This window comes from Protopterus annectens, chromosome 12.part0 (genome assembly GCF_019279795.1).
Source record: "Protopterus annectens isolate FY-2018-M chromosome 12.part0, PAN1.0, whole genome shotgun sequence".
Taxonomy (NCBI): domain Eukaryota; kingdom Metazoa; phylum Chordata; order Ceratodontiformes; family Protopteridae; genus Protopterus; species Protopterus annectens.
Window position 1 is genome coordinate 331562396 of NC_056746.1, and position 17202 is coordinate 331579597.

Genomic DNA, 17202 nt, shown 5'->3' on the forward strand with positions numbered 1-17202 from the left:
CCAGGGAAGAGCGGCCTTTGGCTCAATGGTTCTCAGGAATGTTCTTCCATAAGGGCACCTAGATTCTCCAAGTAGCTGGGGACTAGGTCCCATCATTAATGAATAGAAAGAAGATAAACAACTTTAGATAAAGAAGTTGTCTTACCATAATGTTCCATCTGAGTTGTTTATCTTCTTCGAGTCATCACACCCTCCCACCGACCCCCTCCTAAGGTTCCTGGCGGATCTTCTGGGTCTTCGTGGTGTATTAGGGTTTCTGCGCAGAGATGGCCTCTGGCTTATTCTTTCTCTATATGTTGCATACAAACTCGATCTGAGATAACTGAGCAAAGGGCATTCTGGGTAGCAGCTTAACTTGAGAGTTTTTGGTGCACGCAAGCTTGGTATAAGGCCGACTCTGTTCCTAGGGCTCGGACCAGAACCCATCAGTGATGACTGGAAGATCAACCACTCAGATGGAATGTTATGGTAAGACATAACTTCTTTTTATCTGCAGCATAAACTAGGAAAATTAGTCTAAACTTGCATCTGTTGTTGTGTCTTTCGGCTTTTCCCGGTTAGGGGTTGCCACAGTGGAACTCCGGTCCGCTAATGATTGGCAGTAGATTTTTACATGCCGAGTTGCCAGCCCTGACGCACAACCTTCAACGAAGGTACGCCAATTCACGCACGTCTCCACACAGAAGACGCTCTAGCTGAGAATCGAACCAGACATCTTACATCTGTATAAACAGAAAAAAGAGAAAGAGTATGTTTTAATGCACATAATATAATAAAATATGTACATTTTGCTTCCCCCCCCCCCTGCAGCTCAGTATCACGTTTATTGTGCCCAACATTTATCTCATTGCAGAGGAATGCCTGGACACAATACAGTCAAGAAAAATAATTTCTTTCTTTTATATTACTAGCATAAGCAGCAATCACTGATAAGACCCCCCCACCTCACATTTAAAAATCCTCTGCCTACTATACATAATTGCTTTACAATTTAACATGGAGTTTACTTTAGTAACTTCTAGTACTGAGAACAGTTTTTTTTTAATTACAGTTGTATCTTCTGTCCCTTCATTGTCTTCTAAGCTTTAATAACAAAGTAGAAATTATGCTTTGAGTCATCCCACCAATAACACAGTCAACACATTTCCAGTCTTTTTCAGCCACAGTCTAAACTGCATCTAATGGAAATAACACTTATAGTTTATACATCTTTTCACCAATTTCACATTATTGCCTGTCTTACTCATCATCTTGCCCTCTCATTACTGGTTTCTGGTTCAAATTCAAGGTACTCCTTTTTTTGGGTCAACTCCTGAGTAATTTCTGTTGCTCCATTTTCCTTTGGAGTAATGGAAAAGCTTTCATGGCAAAGTTTTTCTCATTATTGTTAGAAGAATGAGGAACGGACTCTCCCTACAGCTTGCTGGCACACCCTTTGTTGGCTAAACATTTTCTTCTTCTGTCTGTTCATTATCCAGAAATGTCTTTGATCCTCTTGGAAAAATATATTCTAAACACTGCTGGATATCTCACGTCTGCCTCTCGATATGTCATTTGGAAGGATTAACTTGTTTCTCTTCTGCCTGGTGTACAGTGAATAATCATTAAAAAAAAACTCTCTGGTGTTCCCATGTTTTATTATTCTCCCTCCTGCTACAGTTTTGTCAGCAGCAGCCCTTTGTTATTGGTTTTGGATGATTTCTCATGGCCGGATTTGGAACGTGTGCACAGTGTGCCCTTCCAGTTAGCACAATGTACCCTTCCAGTTAACAAATCCTCTTGTGGCATAACAGTCAAGTCCAGTTTCTTTGTACTTTCATAAAGTTAATATAATCTACTCCTAACTGTTTTTTTCTCTGTGCACTGTGTCTTTGTTATTCTACTATTTTTGAAATGTTTATTCTTGGGAAGCCTTGTATTCAGACAGCTTTCCTTTATTTCATCCTCTGATTTCTGTAGTTTTATCAGCTCGTCTGAATCACTACTTAAAGATTATTCTGTTCTTTTCAGCCTTTTGTTTGACTTTATGTATTCTTCAGCATCTTGCTTATTTTAAACACATCTGAGTGTATTTGATTTATTTTTTCATCTAAATTACTGGTAGCAGTCTCTTCCACCAAAGCTGAAATCTAAACTTTTTACAGAAAACCTGCAAGCCTCTTCCTAGCCATTTTTGTTTTTCTCATTTTCTTGTTGAGGTTTGTTACTTTTTCCATATGTATTTTTTGCTGTTATCCTGGCAGTTGAGTGACTAATCAGTGACTGAATTTTGTCCATATTAACCATTAGTAACTGTTTTACACCACTGTTATTTTTCACCCTGGGAAGGTTCTAATTAGATTGCTGTGCAGTGTGTAGCCATCGTGGAACCATAATTATGACTGTTGTTTCCCCCAAGCAGGAATGAGCCTGATGAATTCTGTATCTGCACCCAGTTGGTCCATTAATTCTACAGTACCGGGAGACAAGAATACTGGGCTAGGTGAGAACCCAGTGACCCATTTGTTTTTGCCTGTAAAACCCACCGAGTGGTAGGACTGGACCAGTTTGACGGCTCTTTGGGATGGCCTACCTTCTCCCTAGTTAAAGGACCTCTCTCACTGTCTGCAGTGGCTTTTTTTCAATTCCAGTAGTGTTTTCCTCTTGGGGAAAGGCTGTCTTTGCCTGCTGAATTCCTCTCTGCTTACTGTGCAGCTTGCACATGTTAGCATGAGTTCACTAGGCTTAAGCTTCACAGGGTGGAATACTTACTGCATCCACCAAGTATTTCCCGTGTGTCAGACTAGAGCCACCTCATTCCAATCGTTCTGTACCAGCATCTACAGGTGCCCAAGACACTATTGAGCTCTAATCACCTGTGATGTGATGTAGTCAGGGCTTCATCCCTGTATGCATTTGGAGCTGGCTTTATTCCCATCAGTAGTCTGTTTTGTACCAGCTGAATTCTAGTATTATCAAATGGTAATGCTCTTAAGTAACAGTAATTTGATTGAGTTGAAGGTGAAAGTACCATTAGTTTAGTTTAATTTAGATTTGAGTAGCTTAGCTTGTTTAGGCAATTTCCAGTTTTTGTCACTGAAGACTGTAGGTCATATTGGCGCTTTTTGATTGAAGTGATGCATGTAATAGTATTGAGCCAGCTGCAGATCAGATTAAATTTGCTGGGTGAGGAGCTGTGTGCATTTTAGCTATGAATATCTGGGAGTAAAGGTCCTAATACTGAACCTTGTTGTACACCTACTGTTAAATGAGAAGGAGCTGACCGTTAATCTTCCCAACATAGTTTTCAAATCAGTTGGATGTGCTGTTGCTGATGTCCAGTTCCTTGACTCTAAGTAATAGTTGGGTACATAAAACTGTCAAATGCTTTAGATAGCGATAGAAATGGGGAAGCCTTGATTTTGTCTTTCACAAGTATAGTTTACATACATTAGCATGTGATATGGTCTGGTCTAAATCTATGCCATGGAAAGTAACTTGTCCTCTCTTAATTGAGCTGTAGGTGAACAGGGGTTTTGAGTATTTTGGCTAGAGGAGATGAGGTGGCAGTAGGTCTGTAGAAACTTTGAGATTTGCCACAATTATGAAGAAAGAAAAAATGTCGGATTTCTTCCAGAGTTTGGGAACTCTAGCTTCTTGGAAAGCTAGTTGACAGTGTTGATACTGGACATGCAGTGACGTCTGCAGCCATTTTGAGGTATACATTATTAGCAGTGAAAGAACATAAGTTTGTTTTTAGTACATTTTTATGTTCTGCTGTTTACGTTGCCACCTGGACAGACATAGCTGATTTAGCTCTTGAGGCTGAAGTCCCTACAGTTGTAGAGGCTAAAATATGAGAAGCTTTCTGTACTTGCTTCATTACCTTTACAGGAATGTAAATGTTGTTGGTCCCTAATGGGAAAATAGGGAAACTGAAAAAATCTAGCTAGCACGCAAAGAGCTGAAGGTGAATAAACCTGAACATTATGATTTATTGATTTACTCTTACAGTACCCTCTCTTCTAAGATTTGGTTGAGGTGAACACCTTTTAGAACTGTACTGCTCAGAAGTTTTTCACAGACATCTGAGATCAATGAAAGATGTATGCATTTGTTAAATTTATTGTTGGTAGTATTCATGTGATTGAAAGACTACCATTAACACCAGTGTCTGTCTTAACTGTGTTACCTCATAAAACCACAGTGTTTTTGCATTACAAAATCAGCAATAGATTATATATTAGTAACTTTTTAATAAACATAATATTTATGCACATTTATCCCCAGGTAGAGATTCCAAATATTCAGAAGCAAAGAAGGCAGCTTGCAAAACTTGTACTGGACTGGGATTCTGCAAAAACAAGGTGTGTATACATTTTTCCCCAGTTTAATATGTAATGGACTTAATCTAAAGAAGTGCTCAAATTGTTGGTTAGAAAATGTAGCTGAGGCAATATCACCAATTTTGCTTCAAATCAGAAAAAAGACTATAGAATAACTTTCATTTTAGGTAATGTGAAAAAAGAGCAACTTTTTGACTTAAGTTTGACTTTTTTTGGTCGGGTTTCTTGCATATAAACGCGTGTTAAACCAATAAAAATGCCAACAGTTGAAACATGTGCTTACTATAGAATATTGAAACATTAGCTCACTCGGTGATACTTATTGTTAAATGTTTACAGTAAGTTGTAGAATGATGGAAGGCAATGACAGATTGATATTTGGGAAGAACTTTTGTAGGCCATATCCATATTTTATAAACTGTTTTTTTTGGATCACAACATGCTGAAATATCAGTGTGTTTAACGGTAGTTAAACAGAAGAAGTGTATGCATACGTTGTTAAAGTTTAAGCGAATCAAAAAGGAACGCTGTCATCTTCAGCAATAGAACAGGTAGCAGCCATAATGCTTAATACAAAGTATATGTTCAACATATAGGTAACTGTAGCCTAAGCTGTTTAGGTTCTATCCCTTGTGATCAGGCAACTTTCAAAGCTTAAGGTAGCTTTCCATGCACTCTTAGAATCTTAAGACGTGCTCCATTTAAAGATAGATCAGAGCTGTTTTGCTGCTGTAGAACGCTGCTTCAGTAGGCATCGTGGAAATGTTGGTCGGCTAGCAATCCTTCAAAGCTTGGAAAAGTGTGCCTACTAAAGGTTGGTAATTTTCCAAGGAGTTGACTTGGAAAAGTTGACATAGTGAGAAAACCTCCATGTCTGAACTTTCCATCAGTATGGATGAGGAAGATTTACTGGCATTTGCTCATTAATGCTTTTTCCCTGCCCTTTTTTCTCTTGAAGAAGTAAGATTTCCCTCTTTCTGACCTTATTTTGCAGTCAGAAGAACAGGCATTGCAGGGGGTAGTTGTAACTCTGGCAATTATTCTTAGTCCGAACTTTCTGATTCTGTGAAAAGTATGGTTTCAGATTTGCCCTTTGAATATTTTTCTTTTTTTTTTGAGACTTTTTCTAAAATGAAGTTTTTTTTCAGTGGGAGTAAAACGACATTCCTGTGACAGAAAAATGTGTTAAGATTTTCAACAATGGATATGCCTAAATCTACAGCTGTTACTAATATTGTTCCCGCTTTTAGAGAGGATTTTTCTCACTACGTCTAGTTTGCCTAATTGCCAGCCTCCTGCCCCCAGGAAATCTGACAAGGTTTTGCAGGAACTTCAGACTCTTATTTGTTTTCCAGGTAAGATATTACTCCTGATAACCCCATTTTGTCTGACAAACATGCAAAACTTTTCGACAAGTTAAGAAAGTGTGTTCTGCCGCAACTTTAAATTTCAGGTTTAAAATTGTCAAGCTCATATGCCAAAGTATTTACTGTTCTCTGCATAAATTAATTCTTAACTTTCCTTCATATGAAGTAAAAAAAAAAAAAAAAAAAAAAAAAAAAGGTATTTGAATGCCTCACTACCATCTGTTTCTCGTGTTATTAAGCATGTTTTAAAGTGTTTATGCTGCTGCTGTTTCCGTGTCTGTATTGAGAAGATAGACTTGGCTTTGTTCTCAAATCTTTCCTGAAGATGTCAAAACTGAGCTTTTAAAGTCTCCCTTAGACAAAGCAGTTCTCTTGAGCTCTTCTGCAGCTGAGGTGCTGAAGTATGGGTGTAAGGAGAACATTGATTGAAGGGGTGACTCGCATATTTCTTTCTTAAAGTAAAAATTCCCTTCCTCCTGTGCTTTCCTTTCTTAATAAGCAGTTTAAGCAGTAATGAGCAATTAAACAGGAGTTTAAAAAGCAGTAAACAGAAAAAAAAGGAAAGGCTGTAAAAATCAGTTCTTCACGTCAGCATGACAATATGCCTGTTCAGGTCCCCCCCGCCCAGTAACCTCTCCATATTTCTGAGGCTTCATCTCACCTTGTGTTACCAGATTGTGACACAAGTGATGTTCATAGTGTTTCACTGTTGCAGTCATTACTCTTGGGTTATCCTGCTGGCAGGCTACCCGCAGTCGGCCTGAATTCCAAAGTCCTGGTTCGGCGTCAGTTGCTGTCACCTCTTCCCTGACGTCAGTGCGCCAGGAGTATAAAAGATGCAGCCGACGCCATTTTCTTCAGTCTTTCTTGCTGCAAAGTGTTTGAAGCAAAAGCAGTTCGCAAGTGCCCGTCGGCCGACTCCTGAGATTTTCAAATCCAAATTTCAGAACCAAAGTCTTCATTAAAGCTAAGTACCCCATTGGGGAAACTTTTTTCTTGCTCCAGACCGATGTCAGAAAAAGTTAACAATTGTATTTCTTGTGGGAAGCAAATACCTCATAAGGATTTTACACATGTTTTAAAGTATTCTGGAAGCTTGTGGTGGACCTTTCCTTTCTAATAGTTTTGATAAGATTCCGAAGTGTAGAATGTTTTCCTTACAGTCCCTTTTTACCTCAGCTCTCTCCTCCAATTTTTACGGTAAAGCTAGATTTAAAGGATGTCTATCATCAGATTCCCATTGGCAAGCAGCTCAGGCATTTAAGATTTGCTGTGTCTAGCTTACATTATCAATTCTCTGTCTTACCCTTTGGACTCTCCACTGCAGCAAGGGTATTCCCCAAGTGTTTGGCTTCAGTCATTGCTTTTTGCAGACTTCAAGGCATTCATATGTATCTATATTTGGATAATTGTCCTATCTGTGTAGACCTCTTTTTTTTCCAGCTGTCAGGAAACTTTAGCAGCTGTTCAGAATCTTCTACTCAGACTGGGTATTCAAGTCAACTTTGAGAAATAATCTTTCACCCTTCCCAGGATATTAGCTGCTTTCTGCCTTAGAAAGAGTTTTCTTCCTCCAGCCAAAGTGAAGATGTTTCAACAGTTCTCTTTAATCCTTGCCTGGCATCTGCAATAAAATTTGTCATGATTTTTGAGGTACATTGCATCAGTGATTATCATGTTTCCTCTGGCCAGACTCCACATGAGGAAAATCCATTGGTACCTTAGGTCAGTCTGGACTCGGCATCCGTATCCTTTCTTTTCTGATCCCAGCTTTGGAAGTCGTAAAGCGGGAGATTCTGTTCTGGTAGCCAAGATCTGTTCAATCCAGGTATCTCATTCTCCCTTCCAATCCCCCTCCAATCTGTCATTAAAGATGCATCAAACCTGGCTTGGAAAGTGCTTCACCAAAGAGGTAAAAATGCCAGCTCTGTGGAACTATTTAGATAGAAGTTCTTAAATATTAGAGGAAATGGAGGTGATCGAGGCTTTGAAAGCCTTAAATTATCTCCGATTCCCAGGATCTGTGCAAGTTTCCACAGACGATGCCACAGTGATGTGGTACATAAACAAGTGGTTACCAGATCTTGCCCTTTGATGGACAAGACAAAGGCTGATGTGTAAAAATTGCTTGTCTGGGAAACAAAAAGAAAAATCTAGCAAAGCTATAATTTCCACTGTGTGATATCTTAAACCTCTTGAATCAGAGACAGCATGGGGTATATGTAAATTACCCTTTAAGGATATTGGGTGTTTCAACTAAATGGCATTACATATATCCCATGTTGCCTCTGATTCAAGAGGTTTAAGGTATCACACAGTGGAAATTCTAGCTTTGCTAGAGTTTTCTTTTTGTGTTTTTAACCAATTGGTTTTCCTGTGTGACCTTTTTACTCATTGTTTTTGTTTTTATCTGGTAGGAATGGAAAATGTCTGTCTGGTAGACAGTTTCCTTAAGAGCTACCATTCCTCTTATGATTTTTGTTTAAGGGATCCATACAATATTAATTCTTGTCACATTTGCCTTTTGTTTACTCTTAAAACCTTAAACAGCTGATTGAACATAGGTCAAGAAAATAGGGACCTGGAAGTGCTGGCATGAGACTGTGGTGACTGACTTCTCTTTGGTAGACCCCCCACACAAAGAAGAAAGAGTCATTAGAGGCCTCAAGGAAAATAGGCCTTTGCCCACATTACTTACCATCTGGGCGTGACATATCTGCTGAAGCTGTTTCACAGCCCCCAGACCATCATTCCAATTCTCTTGATCCCTTTAGCGCTATCCTTCAGGAGGCAGATAAGTTCTGGGAATTAAGCACACCCTGTCAGACCCTAGTTTGGCTGGCGCAAGGAATGAAGAACCTAGTAAAATCTCTGAGGGTGAGGGAGATATTCACCAAGTTTTAATGCGGAAGATGTTGCATGATTCCCTTTAGAAGACTTAACTTGAGATGCTTATTTCTAAAACATCAAGGATAGAGACCCATAAAAACACAACTGAGAAGAAAAAAAAAACATTTGTCACCACCTTCCACTCTTTATATACAGAAACCTTTTCCAGACGACTTGATATAGTTTTCCCCACAGCCTGTTCGAGCGACAGATTCCCCCCCTCTCTTCAGATGTAAAGAATCTCCCTCTGAATGTGATGCTAAGGTCTGAGCTATGCCTCGCTGCTATCCTTGCCTTCTTGTTGCGAGTTTGAAATAGAAGACACCCTTTAGATACCTCCATAATGAAGAAGTTTGATTTGGGAATGCGGTCACAGAAATTATTTTATTTTTAAATGGGAGAGTAAAGAGGCATCAGACTCTCAGAAGATTCTATGAACTACTAAATATGGATTCACCTAAAGCAGTAATCACTTGTGTACACTAAGTGCCTTGAAGCATACATTTGCTTGTGCCTATGTTGTCACCAGCCCACTTCCCCCACCAAGAAAATTGACAAATTTTGCAGGGTGCTTGATTAACATAAATGTATTTATTTTGTTTGCTTTTGTGGACCAGAAAAGTCAGACTATGCAGAGATAATTTTCAGCGGTGGCCCGGGAAGAAGAGCTTCATCACAATACATTTATGTTAAGTGAATTTCAGACAATTTTCAGGAAAAAAAAAAACAAACAGTTACACAACAGGCATGTGAAGTTAGTGTACAGACAGTCCCCGGGTTAAGGACGAGATCTGTTTTTTTTTAGTCTGTCCTTAAGTCATATTTGTATGCAAGTCAAAACATGTACATATGGTTCTTATTAAATGTCACTTAGTCAAATGTTTGTATTAATCTGGTATTTATTTTACTTTTCTTTGCGTATAAAACACTTTAGAAATGCTTCCAAAAAAAACAAAAAAAAAACTTAAACAATACTGTATATTGTAGCTGTGCTTCCTTGCTTTCTATCAACAAAGCTGGTTGAAGGTATCTTGTTATTAAATGCAGTGTTTATGAGGACTTACACACACACACACACACACACACACACACACACACACACACACACACACTCGCTTACTCACTCGGTCACTCGCTTGCTCAGTCACTCAATCACTCACTCTTAACCCTAATTTACCTATGCAGCCACCTACCTCTTAACTGCTGCCACAGGATCACTCCTTTGCTCTCTCTCATACACAGTCACTTCCTCATTCAAACCTGCATTTACTCACTTTGCTCCCCCTCCCCCCCGATCTCTCTCTCTCTTTCAATCACACACACACACACACACACACACACACTTGGTTAACTTTACCTATTTTAATTTTTTCCTGTTATTTCTGACATTGTGGCAGCCCGTTTGTATCTATGGGATGTCCTCATGTCGGATGTTCCTAACCCGGGGGCTACCTGTGCTAATATGTATGTCTGTGCAGTTCTACTAGATCTAAATTCTTGCAGGAAATAAATAGATTTATACTGTAGACAGGAAAACATTGTTGCAAAGATGTTTAATGTCTTTACATTTCAGTACAAAAAATTGTAGAGAGTACAGTTGTTATAATGAAGAGTATCTTTGAGTAGTAAGTTATAAAATTATGTAGGAGGGGAGATATTAGTGTTGTATAGGAGGCTATTGGTAATAGCATTTGAGTGCCAGAGCGTTGTATAGGATTAGTTCTATTTAGTGCATCTGGAAGGTTTATAACTTAAATGTATAGGGAATGCATGAGAGGGGTAATGTTGTAGATGGATGGGGGGAGCGAGAAAAAGAAGGATGAGAAGTAGTCTTTAAGAGGGATGTGAAGAGGGGGTGTATTGATTCAGGTGCAGGAGGGAAAGTTTTAGGGGTGTATTTTTTCAAGTGCAGGAGGGTTAAAAGTTAGGGCTAGGTAAATAAGATGTTTATGCTTTCACAAGAGATGTCAACCTGGTAATGAACATGACCAGGATTAGGTAAGTATTGTTTGAGCTGGATTTTATAGCTTTGGAGTTTGTCGTTTTAAATTGATTAGAGATGGTGTTCCAGAGTTTGGAGACATAACAGGAATATAGTGAGTCTCCTAATGAATTACTTGTCTTATTAGTTCATAGTAGAAACTTATCACCAGAACAGAGGCCTGTTGGGGGGTGTAGGCATTAGTATATTTTTCAATGCAGAGCATTTCTCAGGATAATTAGTTTGTATGCCATAACTAGCTTGAGAGTATGTTAGGTAGTTGTTAATCTCTGTCAATTAAGCTGCTTTAAGACCTGGCAGTGGTGGGTATGATGTGTAGTGCTGGTAGTAAATATAGCTACCTTGTTGTAGCAGGAGGCTAGTTTGGATTTCGGTGTAGAACCTAGATTTGTGAGAACAGGTGAAGCATGTAAGAGAGCTGGAAGGAAATTGGATGAGGACAGAATTTTTCTTGCTGCATCTATAAGGTACTCTATTGCTCTGTAAAGGAAACCACGTTTCTGGTGGGTCCTTTTATTTGTTTGAAGAATTTGTAGATCAAATTTAAGGCTGCCATCTATTACAATGCCCAGTAATTAGTATGTGGTACCACCTCAGTTTTAGTATTTGCAGCTACAGCCAAGAAAGGTGTTTTTTAATTGAGATAATGTTTTGGAATGAAGAACATCAGGTTTGTTTGGATTTGAACTTTTCAGACAAGTTTCTGTTGGTGAGAGAAATTTAGATTTTTGTGGAGTTTGGATATTGTGGGGACTGTACATATTAAAAGTTGAATCATGCGTGTATTGTACTATAATTGCTTGGTCTTCCTTATAAAGTTGTAGAGAGAGGGTTCTTGTTTAGGGCCCCGAAGAAAACCTATGGTAACTGGAAGAAAGGCAGAGAGGTCCTGTTGCCAGTTTACTCCCTTTCAAGATTTATTTATTTAATTTGTTTACCAGGTAATGTCAGACTGGGCACGAGGTTCATTTTCAGCAGAGGCCCTGAGAGAAAAGCTCCATATGTACATACATATACATAGCTACTTACATATAATTAACAGTATTGAACAATAAAGATCCACACATATATATGTTAACATTGTACAGAGGAAAAATCAGTATAGTAATAGCTAAGTAGCTACAATTCACAAATTTAACTTAAATGGTGCAGTTCGAGATGATTAGCAGCATGCCTATTAGTGAGTGCAGTGTTATAGTCTGTCATGAAAGAGCACTGTAATTGTAAGACAAAGCAGAATTAGTTTTCAGTGCTGAGACTGAATGTTGAACTTTTAGTGAAAGGCAGATAATAGATATAGCTGTGAGATAGAGCTGAATTAGGGTGATGAGAGGGGTGATGAAAGGGGATAACAAACTGCATAAGGTAAGCTTGAGAAACCTCTTGAAGAGAGTTCAATGAGTAAGTGTTGGTGTGATACGGTGTCAAAAGCTTTGGATAAGTATCAGAACACTTAACAGTTTACTGTTGTTCCTATGTTGGTGTATAGAGCTGGTAAAGTGAAGGAGGGTGGTGGTTGTACAGTGGTGGGGTCTGAAACCATGTTTCAGAGAGAAGATTTGAGTTTAGGTGATGTAGAAGCTGAGCACGAAAACATTTTTCAAATATTTTCGTTAGAGGGGAGAGGATAGCAATGGACCTGTAGTTACTAATGCTGTAGATGTGCCACCTTTATCCTAGCTGGAAGGAGCATATTTTTGGTTCATAGGTTGGTTCATAGTATTTACTTACCTGAACCCTTGTCTAGTAGGACGACTGACGTGGTCCCCGGGTTGAATTTCCCCATCCAATCATCAAGGTTCCTTTTGAAGAGGGCCAAAGAGGTGCTCTGCTTGACATGTATGGGGAGTCTACTCCAGAGTATGGGGAGTCTCTGGGTCAGGAACCTATCCCTCCAGCATGTTTTGTTTGTTGTGATGACAAGGTTTAGATCCCTGGAGCGTGTGGCTCTGAGGGATTGGGATTTCTTTAAGTGGAGCATGTCCAACAGCTCAGGGTTTGTCATGGCCTTGTATGCTAAGCAGAGATCGCTTTTGAGTAGACGATATGCCACAGTGTATAGCTGGAGTTTTTTTAGATTGCCAGCACAGGGCATCTGCTTTAGGCCTGTGGTTCTTTTAGTGAGGTATTTCTGCAGCCTTTCCAGCTGTTGCAGATGTCTTGTGAGGTACATACCAAATGGGGCCGTTGTACTCTGTAATGGGTCTAATGAGGGATGAGTACAGTGGGACAATGACCTCCTTTTTTCTGGATGAAAAGCCCTTTGTGATGAGGTGTGCCACTTAGAAAGATTTCCTGACTGTTGTGGCGATGTGGTTATCAAAGGTGAGAGTACTGTCCACCTGTGTCCCTAAGTCTCTCATCACACTTTCGGTGTTTAGTGTACTGCCACCTATGTTGTAATTCATGGGTACGTGTTTTTTCCCAAAGGGGATAACTGTACATTTCTTGGCATTAAGCTTGAGCCTATGGCTCTGGCACCAAGCATCTGTTTCTGTAAGGCCCTTTTGTAGAATATCCACATCATTTGGGGATTCAATAATGGCTCTCCGTTTGTAGTCATCTGCGAACTTTGTTAGCCATAGTCCCTTAGTGTTGGCCTGCACTTCAGCGAAGTAGATGCCAAACAAGTGCTGTACCAGGACTGAACCCTGAGGTACTCCACTTGTCTAGAGCTGGATTTCGAGTCTGCTACTTTTACAGTCTGGGTTCTGTCAGTAATCCAGTTGGCAACCCATCGGGTGACGTAGGGATTTATGCCCAGCTTAGTAAGTTTATCTATGATCCCAGAGTGGGGGATGGTGTCGAAGGCCTTGGCAAGGTTCAGATAGGCTGTGTGGACCGCGTTACTCTCATCCACAGCTCTGGAAACCGATTCGAAGAAGTCAATCAGGTTCAGGAGACAAGATCAGCCCTTCACAAACTGGGTGGGCTCCAGTGTTTGAAGGTTGCCAGTGTCTTTGTTTATAAGTTCCATGATAATGCGTTCCATGCCCTTGCAGATCAGGCTCGTCAGACTGATGGGATGGTGGATCCCCCCCCTTGTGGAGTGGGTTAACTGTAGCTGTGCACCACTCAGTGGGCACGAAGCCTGAGGTGAGGCTATGATTAAACATGACACTTGAGTGAGGTGCCAGTTCATTTTGTTGTTCATGTAGTACACAGCCCGGGATGTCATCTGGTCCCATGGATGCTGTATTCTTAGCTTTGGAGAGTGCGGTTTCTATCTGTATGGCCGTGATTGCCGGAATTTGGCAATCTTTTGGTATTGAGATGGGCTCTTTAGGGGGTGAGAGGGGGGTGAGGTTGGCACTAAATCAATTTGCCAGGATATTGGCAATATCCTTGGGATCAGTATATTTAATGTCATTCTGTTGTAGCTCGGAGCAGATCTGAGCATTGCCATTTAGATTCTTGACATAACTATAGAATGCCTTCTGGTTGTCTTTGAAATCTTTGGCAGTTTTATTTTTGTAACTAGCTTTGGAGGATTTTATGAGGGATCTCTGCTTCTTACTGAAGCTAGTAAGAGTTTTTTGCATCCTGGGATTTTCCTCTTTTCTTTAACAGTTTCTTCCTTTTGTTGTATAGTTTGTTTATGGCAGGGGACCACCAGATTTGCTTCCTTTTTTTGGAGGAGAGCGTCTTGGTTCTATTTGGGATGGCATGATTCATGCACAAGTGAATGCGCTCGTACAGTGCCTTAGTGTAGGATTCAGCAGTCGAACTTTCAGCTCCCGTGTGCATGGGTGTCATGAAGTTATAGATCTATTTATCAATATAGAGACTAGAAAAGCAGTTTTGTCTGCAGACATCTTTTTAAGTAGTCCGAGGGGAACTGATCAGCAGCTTGTGTAGGAGTTTTTTTTAATTGTGAGGGTATGAACTTGGCTGAAGTCAAACAGCTGAGGATTTTTAGCAAAGGATGCAAGGTACTAAGAGGATAGTGGAAGTATTAAGGCTTGTGAGGGATGTTATCTTTATAAAATAGTTTTTAAATGGTGTGGAAATTGAATTATATTGTTGCATGTAAAAGTGAGGGTAGTAGTTTGGCCTGGATGTAAAAGTTAGTTTATGGATGTCCAGAAGAGTTTGGGGTTGTTTTGATGATCATTTTGAAGAATGTTATATTAGGTTTGTTGTCATATTTTATTTGGTATTTTGTCGTGTTCCTTGGGTGCCTGACAAGTTGAAATGTATTTTGTGTTCTATTTTTGTGCTGGTCTTTCCAGGCTTTGTCACATTGTAGTATTAATTTCTTCCTTTGTTGGCCATGTTGCAGGGCTAGATTTAACCCTTTTGGTATGTACTGGGACAAGGTTATTGGGAATTTTTAGGAATATTTCCTTAAAGTATGTTACAGCAGATACTTAGGGTGTAGATTTTAATATTTTATCAAAACTTTTAACATAATATAACTGGAAAAGTGAATTAGTCAAAGTTGGAGTTACAAACTTGGGTGTAAATTATAGGTTTTTCTTTTTTATATAGTAATTTCTGACTGCATAAGTTGGTATATGATTACTTAAGTTCTCTGGAAGGCTACCAGCTGTCCAAATTTTGTTGAGTCTGTTAGTAAGAATCCAGTTTAAGGTTGATTGTCTACCAGTGTTTTTGTGGACTCTAGTAACTGATGTAATTAACTGTGTAAAGCTGTATAGGCTTGTTTAATCAGATTTAGTTTATGTAATCATATGAGGTGCTGCTATTGGTAAGTAGCCAGTCTGTATTTAGAGCTCCTAGTATTATTGTCTCAGGTTGGATGTGGTGGGATATCTAGTATAGAATGTTTTCCAGGGTGGTAATTGCTTTACCTGGTGGAATATATATAGCTGCTAAACAGTGTGTTCCTACTGTAATTTTGGTGTGAAATAAGTAGTTCCGAAAAATTTAAATTTGGGTTAGCTCCTTTAAAGTTCTCCAAGTACTTTGCGTTTCTGATACCATAATGGGAATTGACCCCCTTCCTAAGTCAGGGTATAATTAAAGTTAATGAAATTAGTATTGTTTCAGTCTATGTTGGCCAGAAGTGCTCTTTGCAGCACCTGCAGTGCTCCCAGAATTGATTCTTCCTGCAGTTCACATGGAGTTTCATGCATTTGTAACGTATCTAAATACCACTGCAGATTTTTTATTAGACCCATTGCTCCTCCTACCGCTACTACTATTTCTACTGCTGCTACCAGTACTACTACTACCAGTACTATAAATACTACTAGTACTACTACTGGAACTGTCTGGGTTATCTTACTTCCACATTGCTTTTGTTTCTGCATGGAAGTCTTGATGTAATGATTTTATTTCTCTGTCTGTAAGGCACACTAATCACTAGGTGTAACAATTTCTATGACCAGTGCTACTTTTCTCTTTTTTTTTTGTTTCTTTGTTTTATGGACTACTGTATCTGGTTTTCCCACATATATTTTTGAACTGATGGTAATAACTGATTCTGTGCGATGCATATTGCATCATTCTCTATTATGCTTTGTGGTTCATGTTTCCATTGCTTCTCAGCTACTTCGATATTGTAGTGTTTGCAAAATCCACAGTGCAACAGTCTGCCATATTTACTGTTCCTTTCTGTGTATAGGCTTCTGCCATCAAAGTATCACACCCAGCAACAACGTATACAACTGTTTCCATTTCTTTTATACAGAACCTCCATTTGATTGTTTCCCCCACATGTTCAATGGACTTTGTAAATCAACGTGCATGTAGTCCACTGTCCTGGGCTGCCGTTATTAACCTTTCATCTTTTGGTTTCAACTCGTCTCTCCTTATCCATTCCTGAGTCAAATCCTGATCAACATGCGATTGTTCCAGGAGATCTCTATACTTGCCACTATATTTATGTTTTTTCTGCATTGCTTTCCTTCTCATCTGAGCCTTCTGCTTACATTCTTTTGATTTTTGGCACTTTCAGTTGCTTTCAGATTTTTATCTATTTCTGGTATCGCCTATAAGTATGTGACTATATTTAGGGAATTGTTATAGATGATGGAAATTCCACCTGGCCATTTATTTGCCCTTTCTAACCAAAGTGTATTGAAATTAGGTGGGGTAAGGTAATTTATTTATCAGTTATGCCGTTTTTCAAACCAGTTTCTTTTATCCATGACTGGTGTCTTGAGAATATGTGGCAGTACACATATGCATGTCTTGGTGTTTGTTGCACATGCTTCTACGATTGCTATTTAGAAGGAGAAGGCTGGAATTTGGGTATAAGAGAGAAAAAGTCAATGGTATATATAATACTGTGCTGTTAGTGTGGGTTTATTGCTGTTGTGTGGGGCAGAGGTTTGGGTGAATGTCTCTATTCACTTTATGGGTGGTGGAAATTTTATGAAAGAAAGTATGTATCCAAATATATTTGTTTTAGTTTTATTGGATTTTGTCATTGAAAAAAGTATAAACATTTTTCTTGGTAGAGTGTAGGTGCTGTGATGAGTGATATATTTGGTAAATGTTAGTATAGTGATTGTGGGCTTGTAGGACTGCTAATTATATTTAGTGTGGCGATATGGTAGTTGGTAAGGATTGCTAATATGCTAGTTGGGTTGGAGTCAGAGGCATTTAGTATGACATGCAAGATAAATTTTGCTGAAGAAATTAGTCTGGA

At 39.2% G+C, this 17202-nt stretch overlaps 1 protein-coding gene across 3 annotated transcripts in view; it reads left to right on the forward strand.

Moving 5' to 3' along the window:
- Positions 1–17202, forward strand: part of ARHGAP17 (Rho GTPase activating protein 17) — a 1246301-nt gene that overhangs the window by 421979 nt on the left and 807120 nt on the right. For all 3 annotated transcript variants that reach the window (XM_044089406.1, XM_044089407.1, XM_044089408.1), the window contains exon 6: positions 4270–4346. In XM_044089406.1, the coding sequence (XP_043945341.1) occupies positions 4270–4346 (77 nt within the window). The remainder of the gene's footprint in view (positions 1–4269; positions 4347–17202) is intronic.